The 18,018-nt window shown below is 43.1% G+C and overlaps 1 protein-coding gene across 4 annotated transcripts in view; it reads left to right on the plus strand.

The window, feature by feature from the left end:
* Window positions 1-574: 574 nt before the first annotated feature.
* pcnx1 (pecanex 1) overlaps window positions 575-18,018 on the plus strand; it is a 62,285-nt gene continuing 44,841 nt past the window's right edge. For 2 of the 4 annotated variants that reach the window (XM_042073357.1, XM_042073358.1), the window contains exons 1-4: window positions 575-930; window positions 3,906-4,120; window positions 6,716-6,821; window positions 14,267-14,303. In XM_042073357.1, the coding sequence (XP_041929291.1) occupies window positions 778-930; window positions 3,906-4,120; window positions 6,716-6,821; window positions 14,267-14,303 (511 nt within the window). In that variant the 5' untranslated portion in view covers window positions 575-777. The remainder of the gene's footprint in view (window positions 931-3,905; window positions 4,121-6,715; window positions 6,822-14,266; window positions 14,304-18,018) is intronic. The other 2 variants (XM_042073359.1, XM_042073360.1) reach the window with 2 other exon arrangements.

Here is an 18,018-nt window from a genome sequence, read left to right on the forward strand (position 1 = left end):
AGTGTTTCTTTTACAGTAGCCCCTGTTCTGTGTTGATCACAGCAAACCTGTCTAAACTGTATAGATAGGATATTTTATACTTTACCCACAGTAAATCTACAAACCATGGACAACATTAGGGGTTCAGAGTAAACAGTAGAAAATCCTATCTATACAGTTTAGACAGGTTTGCTATGATCGACACAGAACTGGGGCTAGCCTACTGTATATTTCAGAATGTTGATCTCATATTTGGTAGGTATTCGGTCTATGGACTTTACGTTAAAGTCCACACCGAGGTAGGTTAAAGGATAGGATTATTTGCTTCATTGTACTGTTATTGCTTGAAATTAGATCTGAAGCGTTGTACACTGTTTAATCCGAACTGAGCGAACACATCGGATAATTATACTAATGCGCATTCATATGACCCACCGAAAATCGCATATTTTCATTATTTCTCCCAGATGTTGTTTTTTTGTCTCAGTTTAATTTACCCCCACACGGTGGCGCCATATATTTATGTTCAAAACCTACAATCCAGCCTCCCTCTTTCCCTCAGCGTAGGCTTTCAGGTTGGAGTTTGGAAGCCTCGCGCAGGGCGTGGTGGGATAGAAGGCTTCTTCTTGGAGGACCCTATGTAGGTTCCAAGCTAGCGGGTAACGGAGAAGATGGCTGCAGCGGGGATTTTCAGGCCAGTGTCTGAAAACACATCGCTGTGTGCCATGTTTCTGGACCGCCTGGATTCATGTTGCCCTTTAATGTAACAGTTTCTTTAAGGACTCGAGGAGGATAAACATGGGATCTCAAACACTACAAATATTGAGACAGGGGGTCTGGGCTTCAATTACTGGTGGGTGGTATTACGACCCCCATCAAAATACATTTGTCAATGCCTTACATCTGTACATATGGCTATTCTTACTGTGTTTCCCCTTTACGCTCTACATGGTAAGTGTGATTTCGCTTTCTAATGTTACTATTTTTTGTTGTTGTGCCTATTAATTTGTATTGTGTTCCCGTACGCGTAGCTAACGTTAGCTCGTAGCAAATATTACCGTTATCGCAGCTCACTGAATTGCAGCTAGCTAGCAGGCTATGTACTCCTTTGTTTGATTTCAGATTAATGGTTTAAGAACGGTGGATTATCTGGCATGAAATCACTTTCATTCAGGTTTAAAAAAATCGCTTCGACCAGTCTTGTGTGTTGACACATTTTTTAACCTCGTTCTGTTGTTGTTGTCAGGTGTCTTCTATTATCCAGTTCATTAAAAAATGTCAGCTGGTCATGTCAAAGATGGGTAGCATTGTAGCCAGTTAGCTGGATATATCGCTAAAGTTCATCACTTGAAACCTCGAGGGCTTAAAACATCTAAGGCCAGTTAGCTATGTGGTATTCTACGTTAACTCTCTAGTCTGTTTACAGTGGACATGCTTAAAATAGGACAGCGATTTCTTTGACTTTGTCGCTCTTCTTTACCGTAACGATACAGAGTCGGTAATGACAGTGGTCAGCATTTCTTTATCTTGAATGAATAACGTTTGGCAACGTTAAAGTTAAGAGACAAAAAAACACTTTCGACCAAACACGATTGACAGGTCTAAGGTTTGCGAACTGGACTGAATGTCAGAAATGTTCAGTTGCGGTCTATTTCACAGGACCGCATAAAACACAACTGCGTCTGTTTGCATTGTGATGAACTATAAATGACAGCTGATAGCTGACCAGCTGACTGTCACCAGAATAACTGTAAACACTAGTGGATAACCCTTGACTGGCACCATGGTTCACAGTTCTGTGTGCTGATAATTTAAGTAACTATTTCGATGCAGCACTGACTTGGCTAGACAGATTTTTTTTCTCTCGTGACGAGGATACTGGGATGTTTGGCTCACTAGGTCACATATCTGTAGAGGAGAAATCGTGTGCGCCTGTCAGTCCGGAGATTAGGGGCAGAGGTGACACAATAATGCTACACGACACGGTGATACCCGGTTCGATTGCGTGCAGTGGTGTTTTCGGGCAGATTAGGGGGCCGAGGTGACTGCACAGTTCTGTCACCCGGCACATAATCTCTCGACAAACACCCATCGCCGTCGCCACAGTGTTTAACAGAGGCAGTCGGTGGTGCGGTCCGAATAGCAGCATTACTTTCTGACACGCAAAGGTGACTGTCCGGACAGGAAATAGTGCGCTTTTCTCCCTAGATAGAGCAAGTGATGTTGCCCAGATGGGCCCGGCCCAACTGTCTGCTTTGTGGGTATGTCGATACAGTGCGATCAGTGTGTCTCTAACCAATGAAGTACATAATCATCCCGTGTTGCCACTTCAACCTTAGTGTAATAAACGTTAGTCCTCCACACTGATCTGAAATATTGTACAAAGGCCAGTGCTATGGCAAATACCACTTTCACCGCTGTTGTATAAAAATACATTGGTCGATTTTGTTAATCCTTAATAGCAGTAAAATAATCGTGGCATTTAAGCTGAACCTTTTGACTCATCAGTTAATGCTCCAAAGCACATTGGGGGCTCTGCAATGTCAGGAGGAGAAAAAGGAGATCTACAGTATCTGAAGTCATTTGGGCTTTCAACAGTGCAGGGAGTGTCAAAATGTCAACTCGTGTCAGTTGTTGACAGTGGCTGGAAGGGTGTTTAGGGGTAGAGTGTTGTCTGTTTGCAATAGATTCCGTGAGCTGTACAGCTTGGCTAAATGACTGCAGTAAGCTAAAATCTCTCCTCAGGAGTCCTGCAACTCTGCACTTTCGAGGTAGGGGGATGTGCGGAAGTGTGTGTGTGAGTGTGTGTTACTTTGCGTGTTTATTTGTGTGTCTGTGTGTGTTTTTTTTTGGGGGGGGGGGGTGGGACTGTCTGTGGTCAAATCTAGGCTATATAAAGCTAGTGATGTCTTTATATAGAGACTGTAATAAACCATCTCTAAATAAGTGCACACACCAGCTGGCTTCCATAAGGGGCTCTGCAGACAGGGAGGACACAGAGCTAGGAGAGGAGAGGAAGTGTGGGCAGCCGTAGCTAGGAAGTCAAATGTAAAGTCTAGTTTGGGTTCGGCACCATTCTTCTCAGTCATTTGCTCACTCTGTTCACTTTGTTGTTTTGAAGCCTTTTAGTCATAACTCCAGCTCAGCAGTATCCACCCATTAGGTCTGCCATGTAGGTGATGTCATTTCCTGGAGCTTTAGTCATGTAGAGGTTGCCCCCCCCCCCACCACCACCACCACAAAAGTGGCACTGATGGCTGTTTTCCCGCTGTTCCAAAAGCAGGGCTGGGATTTTTTTGGTTAATGCTTTTTTTTATTGGTGAGGTGACGGATATGTTTGCGATGTGATCAGTGACCTAAATCTTCTGACCTCTAAGGAGACAGGAAGATGGTCCAATAACCGAGTGCGTCTCTCTAGCCACAACTGGATCTTTCCTCAGACGCAGCTGCTTGTTGCGCAGTGCTGGAATGTGTTTGGTTTATAAGCTAGACTGGTACCAGACTCTGATGTAAACAGGGCTGAGAAGCAACAGCTCCAGTGCTGAGTGTTTAGCCTACTACCACACAGTGCTCACTTAAGCGCCACACACAGGTCAGCCATAAAGAGGTGGCAATTAGGAATCCCAGGTGGACCTTACTCTTAAGGATCACACCTGCTGCCTCTGCCACTTTTGTCTTCAAAAAAAGTGTTGACATCCAGGTGCTCACATTCAATGTAGCCAATGTGTTAATTCAAATGGCAAGCTGTATATTTTATACATCCACCTCTGGCTTGGATGTTTCACTTATGTTACTTATGTATGTGTAACGCAAGATAGACACTTCACAGAAAGCTTTTTCCTTGTCAAATTTCACACACATGTTTGTGTCTGTCTGTGTGTGCGTGTGTGTGTGTGTGTGCATGCGTGCCCTCCTCTCATTCTCAGGCCCTGCCGCCCACCATGGTCATCGTGGGCATCTACTGTGGGGTGATTGCCGGCATGTTCCTGTTGCTGAAGACGGTCAACTACCGGCTGCATCACGCGCTGGACGAGGGCGAGGTGGTGGAGCGGCGTGCTCGAGGGGCCCAAGGCCGGACGCACGGGCCCGACAGCCATCAGCAGGGCGGCGCCACTCGCCAGGAGGACAGCAATGGCCCTGGGTGAGTTACAGCACTCGATGGACCTGATGTAGGCTAGGCTGCCAACATATCATAATACTGAGGAAACCTATTGGCTAAGACTGCTTTGTGAAGCTTCTTGAATTAGCCTTGTTGTATTTTGGGGAAGAAGCCTCGTTACGTTTAGAAACTTGTATTCCTTGCCTAGACACACCCTCAAGAAAGTAGACCCTAATGTATGGAATTCAAGTGCATGTTGTGATTGGTTGACGTGTCACAGCCAGACTGCACCTCTGCTCAGCTTGTGCCAATGATGATGCCAAAAAAATGATTTGAAAAACAATAAAAAGAAATCAGTGTACCAGTGGGGGGGAAAAAAAATGATTTTAAGAACGATAAAAAGCAATCAGCTGTGCTGTGCTACTGCTACTACATGTTGTGTACTCTCCAGACAGTAGAGCTGTGTTGCTCTCTGCCCTTGTGCCCTAAGGGAATGCACCAAAACAGTTCTTCTGATGAAGGGATCTTCGAGGTTTCTTTGAATGTCATTCTGGGTGTGCAGCCTTGAGGAGCCTTATTGAAGTTTATTCATTTAGTTGTCTTTTCCAGTCTTTCTCTCAATGGAAGGGGCGGAGAAGCTTTGTGGACAATTTTCTTAAGCCTGTTCCTTTGAAGCAGCATCTTTCATCTCACTAAGGAGATGATTTGATCATCTCAGTTGGCCCTGTTAGCCGTGTCAGCTTGTTATTGTAAAAGCAGGTCTCCTTGAACACAATGATATTAAGGGAAACACAGAGGACTGAGAGAGGCTAAAGCCACACACGTACTGTATGACAGTGAGCCACCCAAGTAGGGATGTAATGATTACCGGTATAATGGTAAACCGCGATAAAAATGTTGACGATAACCATTACCGCATGCACACTTGTGACCGAGAGAGAGAGATTATGTGGCTGGTTCCCATGATGATGAAACCGTATGAATGGCTCGTCTGGTCTATAAAGTCTAATGGCTCCTGTGTGTGTGTGTATGTGTGTGTGTGGTCTAATGGCTCCTGTAACTGTGCTGGGCCGTGCTTGCTAAACCCAGACGGCCTCTGCAGGCAGCACAGTGTGTCTTCTGGCAGGGTTTAGTGAGGGAGATGGGTACACACACACACACTCCCATACCACACACACTCTCTCTCTCTCTCTCTCTCCCTCTCTCCCACATACACTCTCTCATACACACTGTCTCTCTGCTCTCGCTCTCTCACTCACACACACACACACACACTCTTTCTGCTGTGCCTCAGTGAGCATCATAGGGCATTGAGAACTGACCTAAGGGTCTCTCTTGTCCAGAGCTCGCAGCACCAGGCAAAAAGAACTCCCATCAAAGACATTTCAGCAGGGCCACAACCAACTGCACTGATACAGAACAAGGGGCATCTTGGTTGTCTTTCCTTTTGCCTGTGCAAATGTTTAGCTAGTGTTTCCCTTTGACATGGGCAGAGTAAGTTTAAGAAAAGAGTGCAAAGGGCAAGAGAAAAGCAGAGAGGGGTAAGAGGAAAGGGTAACACTTTATAATAAGTACACACAGTTCATAATTTATTAAGCATTTGTAAACTATTAGTAAATGGTTAGTTCATCATTAGTAAAGTATTGCTCATAGATTATTTCGTAAATAAGCTCATACATTATTTAGTAAATAAGCCTATAACTAAAATGTGTTAATAAATTAGATTAGATATTAGATATAGGCTTATTTACTATGGACAAACCATTTATAACTGTGTATACAAATGCTTAACTGATGAGAAATAATGTATGAGCAATACTTTACTAATGATGAACAAACTATTTACTTACAGTTTAGAAAAGTGAGAAATGTGAAGGCTGCTACTGTTGGGCGGGTACGTGTCTGGAGCAGCAGCCGTCACGTTTGGGCATAAGCGTCAAGACGGCGCCAGTTACAACCCGGCCGTCAACCTAGCGCCTCCTCCCAATACTCTCACATAGCCAGTACTGCCACACATTTGGGCTTAGGTGTCTGAGTGTGTGTTTGGGGGATTATTTGGGTTACATAGTTGTGTTGTTTGTGTGTGCGCATAGGGTGTTTGTGTGTGGTGATGTTTTCCAGCGATGCAGTGATTGTGTGTGTGAAGTGTATGTGTGTCTGTTTGTGCATAGAATTGTGTATTTCTGTACATGCTGGCCTAACACCATGAAGTCCATCTAACTCAGTTTTATATTCCTAAATCACTTGTGTGTTTCTCTGTTGTTTCATAATAAATGAGCAGGTTGTGAAGTTTTATATTATATATTATTTTTTATTTGAATGGTCCAAATGCACATTAAAGTTGAATGGAATCCCCGGTACTGAAACATGTTGTGCTCTCCCAGTTCTGTTCTGTTTCCATGTGAAGAAGGTGCTCTTGATGCTGATATGAACCGATCCACTCTGCTTATTCTCATGAATTACATTTGCAATGGAGCGCCCTGGATCCATTTGTCAGAAGAGTGCCATGATGAATGCTCTGCACTGAAATCACTGTTCCATTGGGTGGGGGGTGGAACATGCCTCCTATTCTATCAATGTGTTGTTGCTAGGTAACCCTGAGCCCTGTTAACTGTAAGTGTTTCTCTGTGTTCACAGGGACCCTGGAGGGGGTATAGAGATGGCAGACTTTGTTAGAGAGGAAACACCGCCTGTGGACTGCAGCTCAAGAAACTCTTATGTAGTGGTGGACTCCAACCACCAGGTGTGTGTGTGTGTGTGTGTTTGTGTGTGTGTTTGTGTTTTGTGCTCATACAGGTATGCATCAGACTGGACAAAATGTTCATTAATATGTTAGAATACCGACAATATACCAAGAATACCGGACATAAAGGAAATCTACCTGACATGTATTAAATACCCATATAATTCCATACATACAAATACATTTAATATACAATAATAATACAATAATATACTGACATATGGGCTATCTATAGCCTAGAACAATAAGATAAAATACGTCACACATGCAGCAGCGGAGAGTCAGGGGAACTCCGGGGGCATGAGTTTAAAAACAGCCATGATATGGCTGACCCTCAGTCTCACTCCTAGCGGCCCCTCCTCATAGCCCTGCTAATATCCTAGTAATTACGCTACGCAGAGTGGATACAGACCCTTAAGGAGGATGATGATGGCCGACCGTGATATGTTTTAAGTTGCCCTGGATTTCCCCCCTAAAATGAGTTGTTGTTGTTGACGTCGGTGCAATCTAGTCACATGAGAACATCAATCATTTGCCATCTCTCTGTCTCTCTGTTGACATGATTCAGCAGCAGGAAACGAGAGAGAGAGAGAGAAGGGGGAAAAAAACTTCTCATGTACAGAGAAAAACGCCAACAAATGCATGTAGAGCAGAATTAGGTAGATACCCACTAATCAGTAACATCAACAAAAGAGCACTCAATTTTTTGAATCACCTTAAATCCAGCCCACAAGACGCCCTCCAAACCCAAGAGCTGAGCCCAGAAAAAAGTCCTCTACATCAGTTGTTGCAAAGACTAATTGCCCCACCCCAAAATAACTCTGACCAGTCTCACAACAACAATGTTTTCCAATGTTTTTCAGAGTAAACCAGATTATCAAGCAATGTAGAGAAACCTAATTATAACACTGGAAAAAAGAAACTAAAAATCAAAGTAGATTAGAATGTTATCTGGCCCTAAACCGAAAATATAAAATGGCAGAATATATTCTACTGTCAGAGATAGAAAACAGAAACTGACCCAACCAAATACAGACTAAGTGACCACAAATTAGAAATCGAAAAAGGAAGACTCAGAAAATCATGGCAACCAAAAGAACAGAGAATATGTGGTTACTGCACGATAGGTGAGGTCGAGACCAGGGTTTCCACTGTCCGGTAATTACCGGACATTGGCCGGAAAAAAAATGAAATGTCCGACAAAATTAAATCTCTCCGGTCAAATTGTCCGATTGAAATTGGCTAATAATCCCGTCCCCCTAACGCAATCTGAATTTTGAGAATAAGCCTTAAAATGTAAGCCTATATTAAAGCAATACATCCTCTGGCTATGTTTTTAAATCTACAGGCTCTACCGTTTGAAAGCTATTAAACAACACGCATAGCCTATGCTGCATTTTAAAGGGACACCAGGCAACGTTTTCGTGTTAATTACTCATCTTCGTAAGTCGGTATATGGTTAAATGACTCATTACAGGGCGAATGAAGACTCTCTCGCCCGCCCCTACTGCCTGTAGGAAGAATATCCCGCTTGCAAGTTCAGTGTATCGTACCCGGCGACCGAAGCAGTTTCAGTTTCCATCCTGCATCCACAGCACAGAGGGAGGCTAACGAAACGCTAGCGATTGTTGCAAACGTGTGTATAATGGCAGAGCCGGCGAAGAAGCAGCGAAAACCCTTGACGGAAGATGCAAAGAAAAGGAAAAGAGCTTCAGACCGAGCGAGGGGGAGTTTCGTAGAGAAAAAGCATCAGGCTTGCCTGGTGTCCCTTTAAATAGGAAACATTTCAAATAGGAAGCGCACCCTTAAAACGTCCTTGTTAAACAACGAACTGTAAGACGTCACTCGTCAGGACCAATGAGGGAACTGGGAGTGGTCGAAGGAAATCGTGAAGCTGTCCGCGCGCTGTTGGAAATAACAATTGATTATAGAACCCCTGTTAACCTAATGATTCTGACCCCGCTAGATATGGAGAAGTTTCGGTCAACGTAATATTACTATCCATAGTAGGCCGATGTGGGCCTACCCACAATGCTGTTACAAGAATGCCTTCTAGCTATTTAATTAGACGCATCTTCCCCAAGAATAGTGTGCGAGGCCCTCCTCGACCGATTAATTCGGGAGGCGCCTTCACTTGAGTAATGATCCTAGTGTGAAAGTCGGTCAGAGGCTATAGTGCTGGCCTGGACCACTATGCTCATCTGGACAGAACACCTTACCGAAGCTACAGAGGGTTCAGGGTGTGCTAAGGTTAGCTGTCTAATTCCAGACTACTAATAAAATCAGTGACCCACCACAGTACAATACGATGGCCAGTTCTCCTGGTAGCATGCCTACACTTTCACTGATTTAGCCCCCACGGCCCTGGAGACTAATCCTAGCCGTTCCTCCTGGCCCATCTTCAACTTGAGGGATATCTAAAGAAACTCTAGAAAACTATGCGGGTCAAAGCATAACAATTTATTTGTCAGACACAAGCTATTCATCCAATACATTATAGAAGGTACATCTAAATGAATAATGTGAAAGTCACGAAAACAGGTTAAAGGAACATTTAGGAAACCATATGAAGCAATCAGAGAATGAACATACCAGCTCAGAGGATGATGACTACACACCTTAGTGGTGCGGGAGATTCTGACTACAGAATGGCTCCTAGAATGCTCTGTGAACCTCACTTAAATACGGTAGGCTACCTAGTTTGTGGTTGGTTACATTGATATGGATCACATGATTGGAGGTCAGCTGATTTGGGATCACATGGTTGGAGGTCATCTGATTTGAGAGTACTTTGATGAGACTTGAGACCATTGTTGTAGTGAGAGTGAATCAATCAAGACATGACAAGGTATACATTTGATTACATTTCCTGTCCCTATAGTTAACTGCTCCTGTGGACATGTGACAGTAGGCCCACAATAGGCCCACACTTAGTAGTTGATCAAGAGTCAATATATGACTGAAAAGATTATCATCAGCCTGGTAATTAGGATCCTTACAGAACAAATGAGTGAGGCGGTTCAAACATGGCCAGGCCCAGGCAGACTAGCCTTAAACGTTTTTTCAGAGGCCAGACGGGATGGATGATGATAAACTGGTAACGTCTGAAGCCTCAGTCTGAAGCCTCAGATGTCCGGTCAACTCCACCACCACCAGATAAAAAGCAGAAGTGTCGGGCGTAGCCTATCTGTCGGAATCATGACGTTGGAAGTGGAGTTGCGGGGTTGCGGCCGCTCCAAGACACTGCCATTCTCCGTGTACACTGGACATGCAACTGTGTTCTGTACCCAAAGCATACAGTAGGCCTATGCTTTCTCTGTCTATGATCTGCAGGGTTAGGGCCTCCTCGACGAGGAGATTGCTGGTCCGTGGATAATTTCCGACACAATTAAACGGTATCATTGAACCGCGGACCGAAAGAAAAAGAAACTAAACATTTCCCAGAATAGGAAACATTTCTTAATTTATTGTTATCAAATAAAGAGGCATAGCCTTAGGGGGTAGTGGTGTGAGCGCTCATTCTTGTGTGTGCGCATCTGTGCAAGTTAAACAGTGGAACCACTGGAGATAACGTGGGTAGCAGCAACAAACAATGTAGCCTTTTTAAAACAATGAACGAAGCGGACTTTTGCTGTCCTTGAAAACATAGATACTGGCTAGATCTTGTTAGGCATGTTTACGTAAGTGAGGCTAATGAACATGTTGCATTCTATTCAGCCTGATTATGTCATTCTTTAAGCTACATAGCCTGTCTCCAGTTTTCCTCAACTTGACTAGGTAATTAAGAAGCGATAATAGGATATTTGACCGGCATATCATCAAAATGTCCGGAAAACGAACCTCTGCCGGTCACTTTGACCGGCACCATTTTTTCCTAGCGGAACCTCTGGTTGAGACAGAGATGCAATTCAGAAATTCATAAATTGAGTTTTAATGAACCCATGATGTATCAAAGATACTAGGAGATAGGGCTAGGGATGTAACGGTATGAAAATTTAACCTCACGGTTATAGTGAACAAAATTATCATGGTTTTCGGTATTATCACGGTATTTCTAAAAGTGTGTTCAATATGTTCAGAAAGCACTGATAGGTCTACACAAACTGATATAGTTTCAAAAAGTGTCCGTTCACTTTTTTCTTCATGTTTAATTGGCTATGTGCTTATAGCTTAACTTACCCTACCATAACTCGGAGTTTGCTATTTTTGTTATTTGGATGCAATGAGTGAGACCAAAGTAAGCGTTCAAAATAAAAACTTTAGGCTACTGTATTCTCCTGATAAGTGGAATGGATTTAATGTGGATGTGAACATAAAAAGACGCAGAGTGGCTACATGATACAGTGCACATTTTGCGGTGAAAAAGTTCCGCCTTTTAAAATCAGGTGTAGCCTAATCCGAAGTTGAAAGTAGTTAAAACCATCAATTAGACAACAGAATCAGTAGGGTACCAGTTTTGTTCCATTGTACCAGGCCTACTGTATGTCAAAAGCAGGCGCGGATGAAGCGGGGAAGGATTAAACACGCGGTTTCCACACCGCGGTAATCAACAGTGATAATCATGATGTTTGAAATGAAAACGGTAATTATTATCGTCAACATTTTTATCGCGGTTTACCATTATACCGGTAATCGTTACATCCCTAGATAGGGCATATCTTGCTGCCCAATATGTATCAACATGCCGCAATCTGAGGGACAATGAGTGATCTATATGGACATGTGCACACACACACACACACTGCATTTTATTTTACTTTTACCTATTTATTTTATTCTTATGAAAATCTATTGATATGTATGTGTGTATGTTTAGATTTATTGTATAATAACTGCTTTGGCAATATGAGTGAACTTGTCATGCCAATAAAGCATTTTTTTTAATTGAATTGAGTGAGAGAGAGAGAGAGAGAGGTAAAGATTTTAAGAGCGCAAAACAATGTTTACAGAGAACAGATCCTACTGGCCTTTTCTCTCAATCACTCACTGACAAACAAATGCACCCCACATACACACACACAAGCAAATATATGGATACACACACACACACACACACACAAACCTGATGGCTGTATCCCAGTTCCACCACCACCCCCTCCCACTCCCACCTCTGTCTGATGTTTCTAATATGTCGGTTCTCTGGGGTGTCGTGTTCTAGGTCACTGTGCTGTGCGCAGAAGCCAACCAAACACCACTACACACATACATGTGTTACAGACAGACACACACACACACATACATGTGTTACACACACACACACACACACACACACACACACACACACATACATACATGTGTTACACACACACACACATACACACACATATGCAGTGTTCTAGGTCACTGTGCTGTGCGCAGAAGCCAACCAAACACCACTACACACATACATGTGTTACAGACAGACACACACACACACACACATGTGTTACACACACACACACACACATACATACATGTGTTACACACACACACACATACACACACATATGCAGGTGTTACACACATACACACATACATTTGTTACACACACACTTGAATGCTTTTATTTGGATCTGAAAGGCATTGCAAGTAAAAGTCAGCCATATCAGAATACACTTCCCTGCATTAACACTGGCAGTTACAACGGGTGTTACTTATGGAAAATCATAAGTATACGTATAAATACTCTTGATCCCCTGAGGGAAATTTGGTCTCTGCATTTATCCCAATCCGTGAATTAGTGAAACACACTCAGCACACAGTGAACACACAGTGAGGTGAAGCACACACTAATCCTGGCGCAGTGAGCTGCCTGCAACAACAGCGGCGCTCGGGGAGCAGTGAGGGGTTAGGTGCCTTGCTCAAGAGCACTTCAGCCGTGCCTGCTGGTTGGGGCTCGAACTGGCAACCCTCCGGTTACAAGTCCGAAGCGCTAACCAGTAGGCCACGGCTGCCCCTGTGCAGATGTGCAGATAGCCCCGACACACTCCAGGGCGACCATGTTGCACGCGGCCATGTCGCGCACACACACACACACACACACGTGCTACACACACACACACACACACACACGTGCTACACACACACACATACGTGTTACACACACACACACAGCAGCAGCACCTTCTCTCACACCTTTTTGCTGTTGTACCTCTGTACTCATAGCACCTGCACTCACACACCTTTGCAGCACACACACTTACACACACACACACCTTCTATTTTTAGCCCTTACCCCAACCCCCTTTACCTTACTCCAGTGCAGCACAATACAAGCTCAGTAATGTCCAACTGAAATAAGACCTCATGGTCACCCAGTTAACAGAACCCTTCAGCTCAAGCTGAGCTGCACACACACAAACAACAGGCCAGTTTCTCAGCTGGAGTGACCTGCAGAAAAGATATGCTTCATTGTGTGAGTGTGTGTGAAAGTGAGTGTGAGTGTGTGTGACAATGTGAGTGTGTGTGTGATGATGAACAACGCTCCTCAGTCAGTATAAATTAGCTGCATCTGTTTGTGTGCATGTGTTTGCCTTGTGTGTGCATGGGTGTTCGAACAGATCAACAATGGCCCTCTGTGTAAATGTGGTGTTTGTGTGTGTGTCTTAGTGAGAAAATGAACAACGTGTCTTAGTACTGAATGAGCTGCTACAGATGCTCCCTTGTGTGTGTGTGTGTGTGTGTGTGTGTGTGTGTGTATGTATGTATGTGTCGGAAGATCTGTGTGTGTGAGAGAGGGAGAAAGAGAGAGGATTTGTGTGTGTGTGTGTGTTTGTTTACGTGCATAACCATGTGTGGTATGGAAGTGCCAGTTCTCTCTCAGGCCTGAGCAAGATGTGTTACTGTGTGTGTGTGTGTGTGTGTAAACGTGATTATGTGTGTGTCGCTGGCTCCTTCTGTCAGTGTACCCACAGCCTTTTGCAGCCAGTATAGTCAGAGATGAGTCACTGGAGAGAACTGTTTACTACACACACACACTCACGTTTACACACATCTACACCCTCTTACACTCCCTGTCAAACTTACGCATACACACTCCCTCACATTAGCAGTTTATAACAACTCACAGTGTCACGTGTCACATTTAGTTTAACTAACTCAAACACACCCACACACACACACACACACAAACACACACACACACACACACACACACACACACACACTGACACACACTGACTTCACTTATCCTTATACATACACATATGTTTGTCACTCAATAATCATACATTTATGAACACACACACACACATACACACACACAGCCTTATCTCGGAGATCTCCCAGCTTGATTTGTCCCTGTGAAGCCCATGGTTCCATTTGAGAAGTGGGTTGGTGGGCTCATATTGACATCTGTGTTATTTTTATCCTCCAATTTAATCTCTTGCTTTCTCTCCATCCTTCTTTCCCTCCTCCCCCTCTCTCCCTCTCTTCTCTTCTCTCTCCTCATGATCTGTGTGTTTTAGATTGTGTCAGCCCACGGGGGACCAGCCACAGCCAAAGGTGAGAACCCTCTATCCAAGCACACACACACACACACATACACTCTCACACACTCACTCTCTCTCACACACACACACACTCACTCTCTCTCACTCTCTCTCTCTCTCTCTCTCTCTCTCTCGTACACACACTCACTCACTCTTTCTTGCTTTCTCTCTTTCTTGCTTTTTTCTTTCTTTTTTCTTCCTTTCTTTCTTTCTCTCTCTCTCTCTCTCTCTCTCTCTCTCTCTCTCTCTCTCTCTCTCACAGACAGACAGATATGTTTGCATGGCTACTGATGATGAAGCCATTTTATAGCAAGCTGCCTAAATAGTACACATACTCATACCATCGTACCAATGTCAAAATCATGTCATTATTATCAGCTCTGTTGGGTGAATATATATACACATATTTTCTTATTGTGCATGTCTCAGGCTGTACCACCTAGTGTCATACAGTATCTCCCCTGAGCTAGCTGCAACAGCCTGAAGTGTGTAAAGTAAGATGTAACAGTAAACAAGTGCCCCACATCATCTCCAGACTCCATCTGTAACTTGTAAACAAAATGAAACAATCAGCTATTAAAAACTGAAAATAGGCCTACAGCATCTCTTATTTATGAAAGTCCAAATTGCATAGAATCATTTTTAAAAAATTCACTTAGGCGAGACCTTCAACATCCGTGTTTGGTTGCTGGAAGGGTCTACAGTTTGCCTCAATATTTTTCAGTGTGTATGCTAGGGTGCATCATCCGCCTTGACATATGCAAATGAATCTGTCCCTATGCTTATTATGTTCCAATAAGCGAAAAAACATTTTGAAGTAAATTGGATAATATTTAGGTGGCCCACCATCAACCTTTATGAATGGTCGAAATTGTTGCCAAATTCAGGAAATCACCTCGCAATACAGTGTGTGGGGGACTATTGGGTATATTTCACATTATTTCACTATTATCAATTTTTTAGCCAGTAGTTATTTGAATAATAACTGTATTAAGGGCATAAAGCACACAGCTCATTGGATAAACATTGGGTTTCTTTATGTTGTCATGCATATTTTGGTGATTTTTCTCAGAAAAACGTTTTTTTTTTTTTATATATATTTTGAATATGTTATTTGATGAAAAACACCTTAATGTGTATTGTAACACTTGTCATTAATCATTTACTTTAACTGTTGTTGCTATGGTGTTATAAAGGTGTTATTATAAATAAATCTCATAATTCCAAATCAGATATAGGCTACATGCGTGGGACTATTTTGTTTAGTGTAGAGTAGTAGTTGTATCACACAGGATTACATGAACTTTCTTGCAACATGGCTTCTAATGGAAAGTGTATTAGTAATGCTAATCCACAGTCTTCAAAATGTACTCTGTCTATAAGACAATCGTCTTGGATATTTGGTTTGGGCAGTGGCCTTGTTCATGATGACTCGATTATCACTGGATCACGTCTTCCAAACTGTAGCCAAATTCTCAGTTGCTTCGTGTGGTATCTTTCGGATGGTTCATCTGAAAACAGGACAAAGTGGGAATCAGCAAATATTGTGCGGTCCCAGACCGGTGTCCAGCTTTTATAAACCAACATTCCTTTGAAATCAGAAAGGAAAGCCTGTGAAAAAATCATCAAACTTTTAAGTATAAGTATATATACTCTTTTGATCCCGTGAGGGAAATTTGGTCTCTGCATTTATCCCAATCCGTGAATTAGTGAAACACACTCCACACACAGTGAACACACAGTGAGTTGAAGCACACACTACTCCCGACGCAGTGAGATGCCTGCTACAGCGGCGCTCGGGAAGCAGTGAGGGATTAGGTGCCTTGCTCAAGGGCACTTCAGCCGTGGATGTGGGCACCCTTCGGTTACAAGCCCAAAGCCCTAACCAGTAGGCTACGGCTGCCCCCAAATGGCATGAATGGCATTGATTTGGATGAAAATGCCAAACTCTGAGCTATCCCACTGAAACGACGGACCAGCCCATCTACACTGGAGAAACTTCAGAAGATGGAGAAAAACTGACAAGACTTTTGCTCTGTGGCCAGAGAACGCTGAAAGCTTGGTGAAGAACAAAGAGGACTTGTTATTTCTGGAGTCTATGAAAAATGACCGCCAGGCCTCATTTGGTTCATTCGATAAGGCATTAGCTGACCACATACAGTATATTGTTTTCCAGCCTTCAAATTTGGTACTGGCAAAACCCATGATTGATAGTTTACTTTCATGTTGTTTATTGAAAATGCCTGGCAAAGGCATTTTTTTATTGCATCTTCCCCGAAAATGTACACTACTGCCATATCTTATAATAGGTAATAAAGGTAGAGACACACAACTCACACCAAATGATGCGAAAAGTCCATATTTATATTAAACTTCCATTGACATTATAGGGCTAAACCCATTATTTTTGGCGTTATTTAAGAAAAAAGGATATTTACAGCCTAGCTTTATGGATGTCTTTAGTTGGAAACTTCAGAGGCTAAACATCAATAAAATTTCTCATGGAAGTTTTATTTGGTTAATGGAACAAAATTATTCTAGGGACAGATTGATTTTAATTTTTTTTAAAAAGTGAGGCGGATGATGCACCCTAGTGTATACAGTAATAATCTACTAACTGTGAAAATGTCACACTATTTTGCCTTCTTTCTTAAAAAAATGAAATTGTCCTTTTGTTTCATAAACGGACTAGCCTACAACTAGAGGTCACTTTACCCTTCGACGTTACTTACCGTAGCATGGTTTGTTTATTAGCCTGGTTAGCGTTGACACTTAACACTTACTGCCAGCTCTTCATTTAAGTAAGAGCACAACACAAGTTACCCTAACATAAAGGTAATCACCACCCGGTTTACATCGCTTTACGTCATTAAAAAAATAATTTTAAGCCATAGGTTTTGGCCCTTTGTGTATCTAAAGGCTGATGAAGCACTGTAGGGAGAAGTTTTTTTTTTATCTCATTCCAGTGATTGGTACATCTGGGTGATTGCTTCGATGTATTTCCACTCACATACCCGACAACTGCTGAACAACAACACCACTCTCTCGCCTGTACTACTGTAACTGACCGATCTTAAAGAGACCAGCGGGAACTCTTGTGGGTCGCCATCGCTCGCCATATTCGTCCTTAGTGCTGCTATCTGACTCGAACGTCGACCTGACAAAAAACTGTATACTGTACCTAGGAGCCAACTCTGTGCTTCAGAGATAAGGCGGGGCTACAGATTAGGGGTGCATTCGTAAATTCAATCCGACACTCTGGATGCTCGCACGAGTATGTGACACACGGAATTCGCACACGAGTTTTATTTATTTTTATACCGTGTATTCTCTGTGTAAATTCATGCAACGAACCGTGACGCCCGTACCGTTTCGGTTCAATACGAATACATGTACCGTTCCACCCCTAATGTGTGTGTATATTATGTTTATGTGTGTGTGTGTGTGTGTGTGTGTGTGTGTGTACATATACTGTATGTGTGTATTCCTGTGTTTGTGTGTGTGTGTGTGTGTGTGTTTGCGTGCATCCCCCCACTGCATAAAAACATGACTTTATGCATTCTCAGGATGAAACTTGTGTGTGTGTGTGTGTGTGTGTGTGTGTGTGTGTGTGTGTGTGTGTTGTCCTCCCCCCGCTCTGTTCCATGCACATGAGGACAGCGGTGACGCAGCACTTCTCTGACCTCCACTCTCAGTGAAAGGCAGTTGCTCTGACAGCAGCGTGAATC

This window comes from Alosa sapidissima, chromosome 19 (genome assembly GCF_018492685.1).
Source record: "Alosa sapidissima isolate fAloSap1 chromosome 19, fAloSap1.pri, whole genome shotgun sequence".
NCBI lineage: Eukaryota > Metazoa > Chordata > Actinopteri > Clupeiformes > Clupeidae > Alosa > Alosa sapidissima.